This window comes from Enhydra lutris, unplaced genomic scaffold (assembly GCF_002288905.1).
Source record: "Enhydra lutris kenyoni isolate GAN:26980312 unplaced genomic scaffold, ASM228890v2 scaffoldscaffold49, whole genome shotgun sequence".
NCBI lineage: Eukaryota > Metazoa > Chordata > Mammalia > Carnivora > Mustelidae > Enhydra > Enhydra lutris.
Genome location: NW_019154133.1, coordinates 12,837,146 through 12,855,142, shown reverse-complemented (window position 1 = coordinate 12,855,142; position 17,997 = coordinate 12,837,146). Strand labels below are relative to the sequence as shown.

The window sequence follows — 17,997 nt, the reverse complement described above, 5'->3', positions numbered from 1 at the left end:
AAAAAAAAAAAAAAAAAAAAGCAGGGGCGCCTGTGTGGCTCAGTGGGTTAAAGCCTCTGCCTTCAGCTCAGGTCGTGATCCCGGGTTCCTGGGATTGAGCCCCGCATCGGGCTCTCTGCTCAGCGGTGAACCTGCTTCCCTTCCTCTCTCTCTGCCTGCCTCTCTGCCTACTTGTGATCTCTGTCTGTCAAATAAATAATAAAAATAAAATCTTTTAAAAAAAAGAAAGCAGTAAGAGAGTTAGGGTTTTGGGCCAAAGTGAAATAAAAGAGTTAACTTGAGGCTGCTGGACTGAACTGAGGGAGCCTGGAGCAGACCCCCACCCCTGGCAGAGAGCACTGCAAATTCACTTTTAAGGAAAGTGTCCACAATTTCGACCTTAGATGTTTCACTGGCCAAGAGACACTTACGAACTTCCAATGCAAGATTACCAAAATACTCAGGGAAATAGGCCTTCATAAGTGAGAGTCAACATTGGATTTTAGACCTCTAAGAAATCCAGATATTGGAATTAAAGAAATTCAGAAAAATAATGATGAACTTAATGCTTAAAGATATAAGGATGGAACCACAAAAATAAACAAACAATGAGGCTGTGAAAAGCAGACCAGGCAAATACAACTTATAGAAATGAAAAACATGACTGGACCAAACACAGCTGAAGAGATAACTAAAGAACTGGATAAAAATTCATCCTGATGTAGTACTGAGAGACGAGATGGAAAATACACAGATTAAGAAAGCAGAGTTTATTTTGGGGGGGCGAGGGGCAGAGGAGAGGGAAAGAGAGTCTGAAGCAGGCTCCATGTCCAGTGCAGAGCCCAACTCGGGGCTTGATGTCACAACCCTGGGATCATGATATGAGCTGAAATTAAGAGTTGGATGCTTATCTGGCTGAGCCACTCATGTGCTCCTGGAGGGCAGAATTTTTAAAGATCCCGTGTTGGCAGAGAAGGTGTAACATAGATCTAACCAGAATCCCGGAAGGACAGAATAGAGAAAATAGAGAGGGGGTAGAATATAAAGAGATAACGGCTATAAATCTTCCAGGACTGATGAAAACCACGAATCTACAGATTAAAAAGAGTACAGCATACACCAAGTACCAAGCAGTATAAATCAATCCACACCAAAGACACGCTGTAGTAAAGGTACAACACAGAAAATACCAAGAGTATTTCAAAAGCAACTAGACAGAAAAGATCACCCACAAAGAAAAATTATTAGACTGATAATCTGAACCAAAAAAATCTCAATCAAACATGATCACTTACCACTTCCTTTCTCAAAAAACTTTTTCAGTGGCTTAATGAAAAAGTCTGAATTCTTCAGAGTTCGGATTTAAGACCTATTACTAATCCCTCTTCTTGCCAAGTCTTCTCGTACTGCCTTTACTATATTAAGTGGTAAAATATATGTTGACAGAAAACTAGACAATTTTCAGTTACCCTAAACATGAGCTGTTTCTGCAGCCTCCAGGCTCTGACTGTGCTGCTTTGACCCGCTGGACTGGCTTCCTGCCACTTGCCTCCTGAAGTACATCTTTCCTTCCAGATTATGAAGCCTTCTCCAACCACTCCGGTTGGACGCTCTTTCCCAATTTATTCCTCTTAAGGCATTTATAGTACACACTACTTTCTATTGCAGTTATTAATGTACATCTTATTTTCCAACTAAATCATAACTTTTTAAAGACATGCCCTAGGTCTCCCTGATTTTTCGATTTCTCCTTCTCTATACCCTCTGTCCAATAACTGATGATCTAGTCTGAATACATGAAAACTGGCCAGGACCAACTGTTTAGAAGAAAAAGAGTAACTTCCGGCAGAGGTCTAAAGTAACTTCCAGAACTCACCATGAACCACGATTCTCTTGGATTTCCTGGGTGCTCAGGACTTACCTGTTTTGGCTGGCAAAGGATGCCTGGTCTATAGGCAGGATGCTTTCGGGCCACGGGGCAGTCTGATTTGGAGGAGCTTGTTGTTGGCTGTACTGAGGTCCCCCCATGTTCATCTCTAATTCAGATGGCCCTGAAAAGACAGAAGACAAAAATCCAAAAACTTCACAACTTGTCATCAGGGAAGTGCCTATTTCTGCTATGTAATATAAAGTGAAGTACCTGGTTTACATAAAGTGAAAAAGACAGATGCAATGATCATTAGGTGAAAATAAGAAGACTGAATTTTTGGTCTGAAACAGAAACAAAGGCAATGAATATCAAGGCCTATCACCCACTTAGGCAATATCTAGAATGCCAGCTCTAAACTTTTTATAGTCTCTCTCTCTCTCTTTTTTTTTTTTTTTTGGAGAGAGTGAGAGAGAGCAAGTGGGTGCGGTGAAGGGGCAGAGGGAGAGGGAAAGAATCTCAAGCAGACGCCCTACTGAGTACAGAGCCCTTTGGGAGTGAGGTGGGTGGAATGGGGGGCTCAATCTCATGACCTGAGCCAAAATCAAGAGTCAGAGGCTTAACTGATGAACCAGCCAGGCGCCCCGGCACCCTGACCCTGTAGTTTTGTTGATGTGGTTTATATCTTATTGATACTTACTGTATGGGGAGTTAACATTGGAAAATAGAAGGAAACAATTATTCACTCATTTAAAATAATTATAAGGGCGCCTAGGTGGCTCAGTGGGTTAAGCTACTGACTTCGGCTCAGGTCATGATCTCAGGGTCCTGGGATAGAGTCCCGCATCAGGCTCTCCGCTCAGCAGGGAGCCTGCTTCCCTCTCTCTCTCTCTGCCTACTTGTGATCTCTCTCTGTCAAATAAATAAATAAATCTTTAAAAATAAATAAATAAATAAATAAAATAATTACAATAAATCCACTATATGTTAACATAAACAAGCTTTTTTGGTTTGTTTTTTTAAAGATTTTATTTACCTATTTAAAGATTTTATTTACCTATCTGACCGAGAACGAGAAAGCAAAGCAGGGGGAGGGGGCAGAAGGAGAGGGAGAAGCAGGCTTCCCACCTAGCAGGGAGCCCAACTCAGAGCTTGAACCCAGGACCCCGGGATCATGACCTGAGCAGAAGGCAGTCGCTTGACCAACTGAACCATCCCAGTGCCCCCGAACAAGTTTTTTAAACAAGAAATGGAAAAAAACCCTATTACTGGCATTGTTTCAGACTTTGGAAAATCACTTTAATGTCTGGATTGATAGAGGAGAGCCAGACAGAGACTACTACGTGCTCTCACATTCCCCCTACGGCGGTAGCGCACAGCACATAAATTCCAGAACTCGACTGTATGCTTGTGAGAGGCGAGAGTGAAGACGGCCAGGAGGGTCTCAGGATTATTACGGAACTGAGCTTTTATGTTAACGGTCATTCAGTTAGCTCTTCCTGAAGAGAGAGGATGGAACAGAAAGCAAGCCCAGACAACTCAGATGTGCTCTCTTAGAAGTTCTTTTTAGAGGTTTAAAGCTAATGGGTGACATAAGCTTTTCAGTGATTTTTTTGTTACCACCATCTGCAGACCTGTCTTTCATTACAATAGATAATTTTCTGTTGAGTTTAGGGCTTTTTTGAATTTGTTAAAAATCAGAGAAATTCAGCAACACAATACACAGCTCAAAGGCCAGGTGAGGTGCCCTCCAGTAAAGAAACACAGAGAATAAATTAAATTTCTGGATATAAGGGATTTATTAATTATGATATTTATTTATTCTTTTCTTTTGTATTTCAAGCAACCTCCATACCCAACATGGGGCTCAGACCCACGATTCTGAGCTTACGAGTCACATGCTCTACCGACTGAGCCAGCTAGGTGCCCTTAATTATGACATTTAAATGAATAAGTCAATATATTAAAAGATTTCCCATCTTAATTCTGGATGAAAATCTGGTCATTTTTAGCACTGTTCCACAGAAGCCTCAAATTATATGAATTATGTTTAGAAACCACTCATTAATTCGAAGTACATTCTCCGCAGAAAGGCTATCTGAATGTCACCTCTCAGAAACATGCCAAAATGTGCTGAGCAATTACACAACTAGGTAGGAAAGCTCAGACCAGAGGTAGGATGAGAATTCTGCATTGTCTTGTCAAAACAATCCTGGTAGCTTTCCGTTAATGATTTAGCTCTTACTCATTGTACCATACCTAAGTATATGACAAAGGACATAAACACTAACTTATCTGAATTATGCTAATGTGCAAGATTTAGAAAAGGTTATTATGTCGATGATTAAGAAAACAATCTCAAGTATGAGTTGTACAGACCATTAACATTTTTTTTTTAAGATTACAGTTTTATTGAGGTATAATTGACGTGCCACATAATTCACCCGTTTAAAGTATATGACTCAGTGGGTTTCGGTGTATTTGCAGAGTTGTACGACCATTATGACAATGGGGCTTAAAACATTTTTATTCCCCCAAAAAGAAGCCCCACGACCATTAGGAGTCACTCCCCATGTCTCCCATACCCTATGCCCGAGGCAATCACTTCCCTACTACTTCCTCTCTCTAGAGATTTGTCTATTCTGGACACTTCGTACAAATGGTACCGTATAATATATCAAACCATTAATTTTAATAACATGTGAACTGTATCCAAATAGAATTTTAGCTAGCCTCACACTTTATGGATGTTCTAGAAGACCCTGTAGATGTACTAGAAGACCTTGTCTAGAAGACCCTGGAAAGTCTGGTTTAATAGTCTAGGATGGTGGCCCCAAGAATCTGCATCTTCATGTCCTGAGATGATTCTGATGATCACCCAGAGCTAGGAGCCACTGCTGTGACATTAAAATACTTTTTAAAAATAGCATATGTATAACATTCACAGTGTGACACTCCAATTCACTTCCCCCCAAGGTTGAAATGAGATAACTTAATAAAAATAAAACACCACAAATATAGTTGGTTCTCTAATGTAACTAGAAAGCTTTTCAGATTTTATAATTCTATACAGAGTTCTAGCAAAATCTCCCTTATGACAGCTTGCCATGAGGGGAATCATCTAAACTGCAAATGAAGAGCATATCTTGAAAAAACTTTTGGAGCTGTTACTGTCTTCTCAGAAAGAATGGTGATTAAAAGTAAAAAGCACTATAGGGGTGCCTGGGTGGCTCAGTCAGTTCAGCGTCTGCCTTTGGCTCAGGTCATAATCTTGGGTCCGGCGATTGAGCCCCATGGCAGGCTCTATGCTCAGCAGGGGGGGGGCTGCTTCTCCTTCTCCCTCCATCCCCCCGCCTCCAGCTTGTGTGTGCCCTCTCTCATAAATAAATAAAATCTTAAAAAAAAAAAAAAAGGGGCACTAGAACTACCTTACCTATATTCATGACCTGAGACTGAAGCATCTGTCTTGGGCCAGGCTGGCTGTTGGGTCTCATGGGGAGGCTGGCTGTTGGGTTCCGAATCATCCCTCCTTGGATTGGCCGGTTCATGGCACTGGTGGTAGCAGCACAGGTGACTCTCACCGCAGAACTCTGTGGTGCCCATTCCCCAGACGGCATAGCGGGCCGGGGAGGATTGCTACCCACCATTCCTGCAGGCAAGCCAAAGGGAACAGACATGGAGTAACTGAAAGCAGAGGCAGCACGGAGGAACACCAGATGCTCTTACTCTGTACAGGATAGTCATTCTGTAATACACAGTTAGCCCAACAGGTAACGCCCTCGTTGGGACAGACGCAGACCCTTGGCGGAGAAACAAGAGTTGGCAATTTCTACAGTTTTCAAAGCACAGACTTGCCACTCTTCATGGTTCGGAAAAGCTGTTAAAATTGTTCCCATATGTACTTAGAAACAGGTGCTGTGGTGTGTGGATAACCCCAACTTCCTTCCTCAGGAAGTGAATCACATTAGCTGATCTACACGTCAGTGCTTTACTTTCCAAAAGGGAGGTGAGGGCGAAGAGAAACAAGGTTTAAGCTGGTCATCGATACTCTGGTTATAAATCCAAATCCCAGAACGGCCCATAAAGCTGATGTCACATCTTTAAATCCTCAGATCCCTTTCGGAGTACTATCATTTGTTAAGCTTCGAAACTGACCATGGTAGCCTCTAAAACATGAAGAAATTACAGGAGCTTTCTACCACAGTTTTTTATATCCAACGCAAGGGAACTCCCACTTCTAGGGAACTTTAGCATACATGGACCACCACATTCCTGATTACATAGGTCTAGAATGGCTTAGGGCAGACTGGTAAAAATCTTCTTATACTTGAGATATTATCAGTTATTGGGCCACACTTAACAGTAAGAGCACAATACTCCAGGCAGGAGTGAGTGTTCACTCTCTCTGGCCTGGCCCTGCTGACAGCGGCCAAATATTGGCTAAAGGGGAAAAACTCCAAGTGAGAACCTAGCATTTTGAAATGTTTAATGATGGGTCTATAAAAGTCTTGCTTTCATGATGGGGCACCTGGGTGGCTCAGTCGGTTGAACATCTCCCTTTGGCTCAGGTCATGATCTTGGGGTCCTGGGATCAAGCCCTGTGTTGGGCTCCCTGCTCAGCAGGAGTCCGTTCTCCCTCTGCCTCTCCCTACCACCGCTCATGCTCTAGTAAGTAAATAAAATCTTAAAAAAAACCAAAAACTTCTGCTTTCAAATAGATGGCTTGCTTTCATTTACTTGAATTATGATAACTAAAAATAGGGTATATTTAAGAAACGGAGAGAACATGTATTGTGGGTTGCTTTTCACTGGTGAAATGAGAATGTGCTACGTTAGGATAATCAGGAATAAAGGGTAATTAATCTGACTGAAAAAGTTAGAACAATATTATAGTACCATATATTTTAAAAACCATTTGAAGATTAAATTTGAACCACACAGTGTATTATGGGAGAACAGGTATTGTATTTTTCAGAAAATCTGGTCTCTAAATAATGTAACAAGATTATAGCAAGTCCAGAAAGCAGAAGGAAAAATGACCTGCAATTCAACAATATTCCCGCAATTATAGTAACTGGGGACTCAGTCTCTTTCAGGCTTTTTCTTTTCTGAAGCAAATCACAGACATTATATGATCTTCAGAGTCTAGACATCAGTGATCTCTGGAGGCCCAAATTTCAAAACAGGTGTACCCCTGAATTCCTCCAAGAACTCAGAGCTTCTTGTGTTCTCCTAATAAGGAGGCACTTTTTTTTTTTTTTTAAAGATTTTTTTAGTTATTTATTTGACAGAGAGAAATCACAAGTAGGCAGAGAGGCAGGCAGAGAGAGGAGGAATCCCCGATGCGGGGCTCGATCCCAGGACCCTGAGATCATGACCCGAGCCGAAGGCAGAGGTTTTAACCCACCGAGCCACCCAGGCGCCCCAAGGCACTTTTTTTTTTAATTAAAAAAATTTTTTTTAAATTTATTTAACAGACAGAGATCACAAGTAGGCAGAGAGGCAGACAGAGAGAGCTCCCTGCCGAGCAGAGAGCCCGATGTGGGGCTCCATCCCAGGACTCTGGGATCATGACCTGAGCCGAAGGCAGAGGCTTTAACCCACTGAGCCACCCAGGTGTCCCTAAGGAGGCACTTTTAATAAGCCACTGGCTCCTCTGGTGTTATAGACTGCTGCAGAGAGCAGTATTTTTTTAAAGATTAAAAAAAATTTTTCATTTCATTTCATTTCATTTTATTTCTATTTATTTGAGAGAGAGAGAGAGAGCACGAACGGGAGGAACAGCAAACAGAGGGAGAGGGAGAAGCAGGCTCCCGACTGAGCAAGGAGCCCGATGCGGGGCTCAACCCCAGGACCCTAGCATCATGACCTGAGCCAAAGGCAGCCACTTAACCGACTGAGCCACCCAGGAGTCCCAAGCAGTATTTTGTTTATATAAATCAACACTTTATCTTCAATTACAAAATTAATATGGCCCTTATTTCTGTGGATATATAAAGTAGCGGAGTAGTCAGTGCCTGGCACATATAGTAGGCGCCCAATAAATATTTGTTGAAGGAATCAACGATTTTAATATAGCACGGTACACATTTCCCCATGAACTGCATCAATACCCGAAAATAAATAAATCCAAGTTTCCCCTTAAACTGAACTCTCATTTTCAGTTAGCTGTCTAAAATGGCAATGTGTATAGAGAGATTACACAACTAAGCTAAAAGAAAAAAAAAAAAGAATACAAATTCTTTCTATAATATCTATTTCCTCCAATGCCTTTTTCCTGAGTACTTCATTTTGCCAAAGAAGAAGGCTATGAATTGTGAGTTCTTCATTAGGAAACTTGGCATTCTGCTACTAGGTCTGTGATAAACAGATAGGGGGGACAGGACATGGTGGGAATAGCAATCATTGTTGCTGAGATGATTTCTAGCCTTCATTAGATGGAAGTTGGGGAACGTGGTAGCTGTGAGGATACTGACTATAGCAACTGTGCAGGGGCAACATGACAGACACCTGAAGTTATAGCAAGCCAAGGTCCAAACCAGATCACAGGCAAAGTCAACCATCTTCAAAAGGGGAGCCCTGGACCTGGTACTCATAGACCGAGCATATTATCATGTAAAGTTCTTTATTTTTAATTAATATTTTTCTGAAGAAATGTATCATTTATAAGTATGAAAAGTTGGCTGCATTTTAAACTTTCATTCTGAAATTCTCCGAAAACAAATCATCAATTGATAGGAAGTTTTAAAGATTATCAGCAGATTACATGAGATGCCAGCAACCACCAAATTATTTTACACAGAACACTATAATGTCTAGAACAGTAAACTGGAATAGAAGATATCAGCCTAGGCTATAGGATTAATGGTTAGAAACCTCGTCAAAGTAATGATCACAGTATAAAATGGTTAGCTTACTGGAATGCTTCCCAATGCTTCCATACCACTCTCCCAGTGAAAGTCTGTAGAACTTTCTTACCTTCTAGTATTAGTTTCTAACATAAAAAATTCATTTGAAAAATCCTACGAGTTTGATGTGGATGAATGCATCATTAAGTGAAATAACCCACCAAGAAAGTAACAGTGCATTTGAGCCCTTACCTGTACTACTGTTCCCTAAATTTCCTTGGTTTCCTATCATCCCTTGATTACCCATCATTCCTGGCTGAGGTATCACTGAGTAGGGACTACTGTTTCTGATTGGTGGGAAAGGTCCAGCACCAGTTGGGCTTTGCAATGTGATGTCAAGTGGTAAATTCTGGTTTGGCAATAACCTGCCCAGTTGCCCTGGTCGTGGGTTATTAAAAGCTAAGGAGAAAACAAATGAAAATTGAAGGTTAATATAGGATAATGGAAAAGAACAGCAATAGAAGCAGTCTTCAGGGAAAATGCTGTCTGTAACGTATCAAAGATATGCCCATCAGGGACCAACTGCCTATTAAAGGGAAGAACTCACAGACACCAAAACCATATGCAACACCAAAATGTGGACTCGTAATCGAATCAACAATTCTCTTGACTATTAACAATCTTGCAGAAAGAGAGGAAAAAACCTGCATGTCTTTTACCATGTGTTTTCTTCCCCAACACTAATCTCTAACATGTAGTCATATTTGCTAGGTGAAACGCTCAGATGGCCCTGTCCATTTGTGCCACTATCCATCCAAATTTAGGCTCACCGCTTTGTCACAGCGAGGAAGCTAGGAACCGCTGCTGTGGAGAGCGCCAAACCCAGACACGTGAGGTTTGGACGTATTATTTCTTAACTGGACTTTCCTGGGAGTAGAATTAGGTTAAAAGCATCTATTTGCCTTGGAAGTTAAAATCTTTTAAGTGTGAACTCTGCCCCCTGAAGTCAGTATTAAAGCTTTAGGGCCCTGTTTAATCTTCTAAATACAGCTTCTTTAAATTCTGGACACATTTAGATTGGAAAGGATTCCTATGGGTGGCTGGTAAGAATCCACTGTGAGGTGTGCACTGCATTGTACTGTCACAGAGACAACCAATAATTTGATGAACATGATTAAATTTTAAAAGTATACAGATACTATAAATAACAGTTTACAGAGCTACTTTGTTAAATAATATCAAGTATTTTATTTTTACTGACTTACATAAACATAGTATGAAACAGAACATTCAGAATAAATAAGTTCTTAACAATTAGTAACAGAAATAAAATATTTAGAAGAATTAGGGCTCGGAATGGAAATAGTCTACACTTAATCACGACTCCCTCAGGTTTAGCTCTCTGGTTAGCACTCAATAATCTGATTACCATCAGGAGGAACAAACAGAGGAGAAAGCGTGAGTTCCCACGCCGCCCTTCATTAATGCCTCTGATTAATGAGCATAAGCTCTCTAGTGTGCTTCTTACTCACTCCCCAGCTCTTTGACCGTGAGCGCCCATGGTCCAGAAGTACCTTCCATTCCTCAAGAAATACAAAGGTTTGAGAGATGATAACAAACACCAACTATTTTGTTTTACCCATTTCAGAATCATTAAGAATTACTTGAGAAAAGACCTAGTGACTAAAGGTGTTTTGTGAATTGGTTGATGGTTGCTGTTTCCAGTTTGAGAACAAAGGCTGAGCACTCAATCAGACTGTACTCAATGAGGGAAAAATCATTCTGTCTACCAAATTCACACTAAGGACGTCATTTATGTTTGTATAAGTTACATCTCTTTGTACAGGAAAGATATTTTCTTCCACTCACAACTGTTGGACAACTTCAGGTAATTATTGAGCTTGTAAACTAAGTGATTTTGGTGAACAAAGAATTCATCTTAAACTTACAAAAATCTAAAATAAAAAGAATAAATGAAGAAAAAATGTATTTTCTAAATAGTCTAAGGTCCCCAAGCTTTATATCAAATTCATTAATGTGCACTTAGAAAACATGTATGATAAAGTTCCATTCAAACTGACATTTCTAAGATTATTTCTAAGAGACGGGATAAGGTATTTTTAATGTGTGTAGCCCATTTATTAAGATTAAATATTAAGAATTTTTAAGAGCATTTTATTCCTAAAAAGTCAGCCTAACTTTCTTATTTTCTGTATTTAAAGTATCCAGTTATATACTAAAACACATAAAGTCTATTTTAAACTCCATTTCTGAAGGCAGCAGCAAAAATAAAGGGAAACACAGCAACCATCCAAAGAACTTTATCTATGTAGGTCAGTCTCACTCGGGCGCTGATGAAATGAACTGCACGAGAATGCTGGAAAGCCCTGTTCACTGGAGACCATTTTGAAAGGCGTTTTGAACAACCTGGACAGTAGATGGTGCTATTGGATCACAGAAACCTTGAAGTGACTAAGCTGTTTGTATCAGATTTTAATAATCACTGTTTCTAATGGTGATTATATGGGAATTTCTTGGCATAACCACCAATATCGCATACTCACTGCTCTGTGAAATTCGCAATGCTGTTTTCTGGGCTCCAACAGGTGCGACAGGACTGTTTTCGGCTGTGAGTTGCATGAGGTCATTGATGATGGCTTGCTTGTCAACTGATCCAGCAGGGGCGCCTGGCCTCGTGTCTGGGAAAAGCTGTGGTAATTGACTATTCTGCAAATCATCCAAAATCTCCTCCAAGTTGTCCAGCTCACTGCCAGGCTGCAGTTGACAAACAGAAGAGTTTATCCCGTCCCACCCTGAGAGTGGGCACCCCAGCCCCAACTGCAATTACAGACCCAGCTGGCCCGAGGCACCACCACGGCCACGCAAAGGACGCGGACACATGTGAGGACCTCTGGCCTAATGAGGGGCTTGATCATCTTTTAAAAAATAACTGACAAAGGCCAAATAACTTTAATTTCTTAGTCCTCTATTTCCTCATCTAGAAGAGTCGTGACTGAATTAGAAAGCTCCCTTCCAGTGCTGTGCTTCATGGGCAATGTATAAATTCCCCTTTATTGTATGTTAATAACAATAATAATAATAATAATAATAATGTATGCTAATAAATAATTTAATAATTTATTAGTTATAATAATAAGTGATTATAATAATCATCAGTCATGAGTATATGTATATTTCTGATTAACTCTGAGTATACTAGACTTAAGAGTCCAGGTCTAGGTTTTATGGTTAACTCTAAGAAATAACAACAATGAAAAACTGGTTAAAAAAATTATCTAAATGTACACTACATCAGTATTTTGAAGGTGGTCATTCCCTTCTAGGACTTTTTTTTTTTTTTTTTTAAGGGGAGGGGGGTGGTAAAATGCAAAATAAGCGAAAAATCAGCTCAAAGTCACCATGAATAGTTACACGCTGCCTTTTCAATTTGACTGGTGTTTTTTTTCCTGCTCGCACTTTCAGTTTCAAACGCCACTAGCTCTCTCAGTCAGTCACCAGCTTAGGCGACAAAATGTAGGGAAGCAGGATACAAACATGGGTGTCCCCATACACGGCATCTATTAACCTGACTTCACAGAAGGCAGAACAGGGTTTCCTAGGGCTTTTCCTTCTACAGAAGTCATTTCATTTCAATGACCAACATCAAAATAATAAGGTACGTATTACCACTATCTCACACCTACTACTTTTCCTCCAGAAGGCTCAACTTATTTTATATTCTTTTAAGTAGAACCTATCAGGCAGTGCCAACCACACAAGAAAAGGAAGACATTAAATGTTAGAAGTTGTTTCTAATGAAGAAAGTGCTGATCTCTTGGATGTGTAGGTGGAAACACAGAAGTTATGTAATTCCCCCAAAGTCATTGGATGGACTCGGAATCCTTGACCATGACTATTTTGTCCACCCAGGGCATTCAGATAGAATTGTTTACACCTGATAGGAGGTCTGCTTGAAGCAAAATGCCCCACAGTTTTGTTATATATAATTCCTATTCCCCATGCAAAGGTTGAATTTACTAAGATTTTCTGCAATTTATGGCACATGTAATACCTGTATGAGAAGTCTTACTGGCCATGTTTCTCAAGTTAGGAAAGAGAAACTGAAGTGACATTTTACTTGATTCCTTCTTCAGAGTCAACTAGCTTAGTAATAACCTAAAGATCCACTTTTGAGGAAATTCCCAGTGTGTTGCTGGGGCAATTGCGAGACCATTTTCTAGTTTAGTTTAGCCACCCATTTCAGACAAAAGATGGAGGCATCAAATATGGGAACGATACCTCTTAGGTTAAGGGCTGGGCTCTGAAGTCAGTATCCTAAAGTATAGACAGAGAGATAAAATGAGACACCTCACTGTACACCTGTGTCCCCTCCAAGGACAACACAGTCAGTTTCTCCTCCGGAGAGGAAACACAAAGCTGTTTTTTCAGCTGAGTCCTAAACAGTGTACTGTGTAGCGTGTAGAGGCTGTGCTGCTTTTAAAAACACGTAGCTACATGTTCACACTGTTAGAGCCACAGGAGAACCCACACCCAGTGAACTCTTGTCACCCACCTCATGATCACTCTGCTAGGGTACGTACTGATGGGGTATAACGGTGGGCAGAACTGCTCACACTACTTAACCACTTCGTTGCTGCCCCCTTCCTTTCTTCTGAATGTGTATACAGGATTTTGTGCAAGTTAAATGTACAAATAAAGTGATTCCACTGCAAATCTATCTTGATCATGTTTTACTGAATACAAAAGGTATAAACATTAGCATGAACATTTATTGTCCTCCAAGGACAGTTCCTGGAACATAGTCATGGACACTCAGTCAATTGAATGAATTCCTTTAACCATATTATCCTGTGATTTAAGAAAATTTTTCATGATCAACTATATTTCTCATAGAAATTCCTATAATTGCCATTATTTTCTCAGAAAAATACTTAAGAATGTGTAATAAATACCCTTGCAATTGTATCATTAAAATAACTATAGACATAAGAAAGAAGTTCTAATAAACTGAAATTTATTGCTGTCCTATGAAACCAAGTTTCCCTACTATGCTGCTGCCTTTTCTAGAGCATTTTAAAAAGTGGCCCTTGAGGAAGCTCACTGTGTGTGTGGCAGAGGGGTGGGGGGAGTTGGGGGGTGAAGGAGGAGGAAGGAGGGGGTGAGTAATAAGCTGCTTCTTGAGAAAGCTTTGCATATTGCCTTGGATGAGAAACAGCCAAAATAAAAAGGTTCATATAAACAATAATAAATATAAAGTATATTATTATCCTCAATAGATGCTCTTATACTTGCCCCCAATCCCATTTATGTGTAGAAGAAAGTTTTTACAATGTAGATTAACAACGGCCTGTGTCTAGACTCCTATCTTTCCTTTTTACCTTGACTCTTATCACGCAAATAAAATTATACTTTAAACCATGTCCATCAAACAGAAAGATAACTATCATCATAGTTTCAAAGAGTTCTATCAACAAGATTCGTGATTCTTCCTTTGTAATCTACTCTTGTGTCTAATATAATGAACTGAAAATAAGTCTAAACATTATACATATAAAATGTTAAAATATATTTGGATGGCTTGGGTGCCTAGGTGGCTCAGTTGGTTAAACCTCTGCCTTCGGCTCAGGCCATGATCTTGGGGTCCAGGGATCAAGTCCCACGTCTGGCTCCCTGCTCAGTGGGGAGTCTGTCCCCCTCTTCTTCTGTCCCCCACCCCCAGCTTGTGCTCTCTCCCTCTCTCAATAAACAAAATCTAATAAATTATTTGGATGGTTTAAATCAATTTATTGGTTTTTCAACTTCAAATAATTAGAAAATTTAAAATCCAATATTTTCCTTGGTTGATTTTTATTTTTAAAAAGCATGTATTATAAAAAAGCAGGTATTAAAAACTGATTTCCAAATTTTAATCTCTGCCATTTTAATTGCTGACCAGATTCAACTGGGGGATCAGTCTAGTTCCGACAAGTAACTGAACACTTTTTTGTCTTAAGAAAGCCACGTGGGCACTTCTTGTTTTCATATTCAAAAGAAACTGGTTCTTTGGATCCCCATAACTATGGGCATTATTTGAATTCTCTCAGCTCTCCATCAGAAGAATACATTATGTAATTTTCCCCACTAGAGATAATATTGTTTTGCTTGTGTTTATTTCTTGTTAATTTCTGGAGTACACATTTAACATTCATCAGATTGTCTTAAGTATACTTTAAATGTTCTTCATCAAGGACATAAAATTCAGAATGTCTATTATAACCCCTTCGCCTGTTTGGCAATAAAATCTGACAATTATGGAATTTTCTTCTGTAGTCATGTAAGTTTTAGAAGGGATAGATTTGATCACATTAAGTTTCTGATCAAATATTATAGCCCCCCCCCAAATTCTTTTAAGCTTTAATTCTCACCGAAAGTTTTCTAGTCCATGTCTACTTTGTTAGGCATTTTCTTCACAAGACAAAAAGATTAATGCCTTCCTTTAAAATGCTTTGCCAAGATTCTTCAAAGTTTTGCTTAGGCATCTATTCGAATGCTCAAATTAGCCACATCAATTTGAATAGTTAGTTTAAACTATTTCAGGCAGAAAATGAGTCAGAAAGATTTTTATAAAAGTTCTACAAAATGAAAATTGGACTTGATTTCTTTAATTTTTCATTTTTCATTTTTCTGGTTTTATGAATTTTTCATGTGTCAAATCAACTTGTTCTCTGAAGGAAATATAAAGAGCACATGCATTTTAATAACATAAGTATTTTAATAAGTTACAAAACATCTTTTCAAAAATTTAAATAAAAAGTGTAATTTTACCACACTGGCCTAACATAAAATTGTTTAAAAAAATGGTGAAATTTTTAAAAGACGGTAATATAAATATACCCCATTTGGAGGGAAATTTTCAGGACACTGCCCATTTAAAATATGGTTTGCCTTTCTAGTGGAGCGAAATAACAACATGTTCCTTTTAGAAGATTTCTAGGCCCTCATTATAACTGGCCCAGTAGCATTAGAAAGAACCTAAGACTATCAACATGCTCACTGGGTAAGTAAGTATGTAACTTGAAAGTCGGTAAACATATTGGAAATTTTTCAGTCACTGCTTCCTGTTGGTGACGAAACGCCATAGAAACAAATGTTGTTTAAATACTCTACCTAGTAAGGAACACTATTTTAGGTGTACTAAAATAGTACATCGAAGTACTTCCTGTCCTTAATAAGTTATAGGTAGCTTAAACACACACTTGGTTAATGGCTCTTTTCTGAGTCAAAATAACACGACAGTTGAGTGTATAATTCAGGCTCCTAACAGTTTATCTCATTAAATAAAAAACTCGCATTCCCCTGAAATGAAAGAAAAACTTTAACAAACTGGTACAGCAGTTAAAAGGAGATACAATTAATCTGTTTTGGGAATAGAGAAGGAGAGCAGGAGGTGAAAGAATCACTGTTTTTCCCTTAAAGTAAGTCATTCTGACTTTGATCTAAATTTAGGTAATGCATACTTCCTGTGGTAACTTTTCTTTTCAAGTTGCAATGTTTTCAATGTTAAATTTGCTCTGAAGCAGTATTTTTTGGTGGAGTTTTATTTTTAAATGGGAGTGAATGGAGGGTGAGACCAGGGACTGGGTTTCATTAAGAAAAAAAAATTCTATGTGTATGTGTGTGTACACTGCTTTTCGGTCCATCCAAAATAACAGATTTGTGCTCATGTTCCCTAGGTAAGATGATTTTGATTAGAAAAATGTTTCTCCTAAACAACAATTAGAAATGGCAAGTGACTCAAAGTCTTAAAAAAAAAATTCTTTTTCTGTGTGTGTCAGTTTCTTGTCTGAAGTTAGCGTCATCACACACTAAATATAGACATGCCAAACAGTGTCCCCCTTCCCTGACCCTCTAAGTCCCTCGGGCCTCAGGCCTGGGAATGAAATAAATTCTGCGTATGGAGGGAGGGGCCGGCCACTTAGCCAGGGAGCTAAGGTGGCCCTCATGAGTCACCCTCTTGCCCTCTAGCATGTGTTAGGGAGATCTGGGGGACAGTATCTGTGCCTGCCACCCACTCTGTATATTCTAATCTAGTAAACCTCAACACTGACAGTCATCAATACAGCTTCACCCTACACTTAATCCAAGGTATTGCTCTTAACTTTCTGCTGAAAGAAACTCTTGAGTTTCCCCCACTTAACAGATTTCATGGCATTACAGAATAGCTGTTTTGTCAAACCCTCCACTAACGTCTACGTTCCAGGGTTAATTATCAAAGATGATTACAGAATTAGGATGTTTCTCTGGCGAAGGGCACGTAGGTTTAAAAAATCACGTCTGTCTTACAGGAATGTAGCAGCTGCCAAGACATCAAAGTGAAAGAAATGAAGGAAGCTAAGTACTTACAACCTCGGTGGATGGAGCCCAGCTCTAGGGGCGGGGGTGTCTGGCCTCAGCCTTCCTGATTCCTGCTTTCAATCCTAGCCCTGCCCCCGGGCCAGCCTCCGCTGACTCAGCAGGGTTCAAGACTGCAGCAAAGGAGTGCTGCCCTCTTCTCTCCCCATCCACACCTAGTCCCCCAAGACAGTGACACATAAACTCTCCACTTGCAAAACGAATCTCCAGACAAATTAGCGAACCATTTCAAGCAGAAAGGCCGATGTGGCTTCTTCACTTGTTAACAATCAGGACTTAAAAGATTTGAAGTCCAAGGCCGTTCCCGGGGATGAGAACGCGAGCTGGTGGTGCAGGGTGAAGTCCTGGATCGTTAGCCCGGCCCGGCCCCGAGTCCCCAGGGGACATCTTATGCCGAACCACTACACCGGAAAGAACTCTTAAAAAAGCAAAGAAAAGAATTCTTTAACATTAACCAGAAGGTTCAGCTGACGATAAAGAAGGGTGCGATGATATTCATTAGGTTTGAAAACCAAACTCTGATCTTAAACAGAGAGAAAGGTAACCGGGAAATAATTCAATGAAGTCTGTCCTGACAGAGCCAGTTTCAAGGATGTGATTATCTCCGATTCAGGCATCTCCTATTAACAGGGGCAGCAAACTACAGCTGGCCTGTGGGCTAAATCCTGCCCACCACCTGTTCTCCTATGCCCTGAGCTAAGAATGGATTTACATTTTTTTAATAATTAAAAAAAAAAAAATCCAAAGAAGAGCATTTTGTGACCCATGAAAACTGTATCAAATCCAAAGATCAGTGTCTGTCAGTAGAGTTTTATTAGCTCTCATTTGTTAGCATAGTATCTATGGCTGTTTTTCGTACCACAGCAGCAGAGACTGGACAGTCCACAGAGC

At 39.8% G+C, this 17,997-nt stretch overlaps 1 protein-coding gene across 2 annotated transcripts in view; it reads right to left on the bottom strand.

Moving 5' to 3' along the window:
- LOC111156771 (nuclear receptor coactivator 2) overlaps positions 1 to 17,997 on the bottom strand; it is a 294,726-nt gene that overhangs the window by 21,506 nt on the left and 255,223 nt on the right. For both annotated transcript variants that reach the window (XM_022517836.1, XM_022517837.1), the window contains 4 exons: positions 11,259 to 11,469; positions 8,947 to 9,153; positions 5,280 to 5,495; positions 1,901 to 2,030 (listed from right to left, as the gene is read on the bottom strand). In XM_022517836.1, the coding sequence (XP_022373544.1) occupies positions 1,901 to 2,030; positions 5,280 to 5,495; positions 8,947 to 9,153; positions 11,259 to 11,469 (764 nt within the window). The remainder of the gene's footprint in view (positions 1 to 1,900; positions 2,031 to 5,279; positions 5,496 to 8,946; positions 9,154 to 11,258; positions 11,470 to 17,997) is intronic.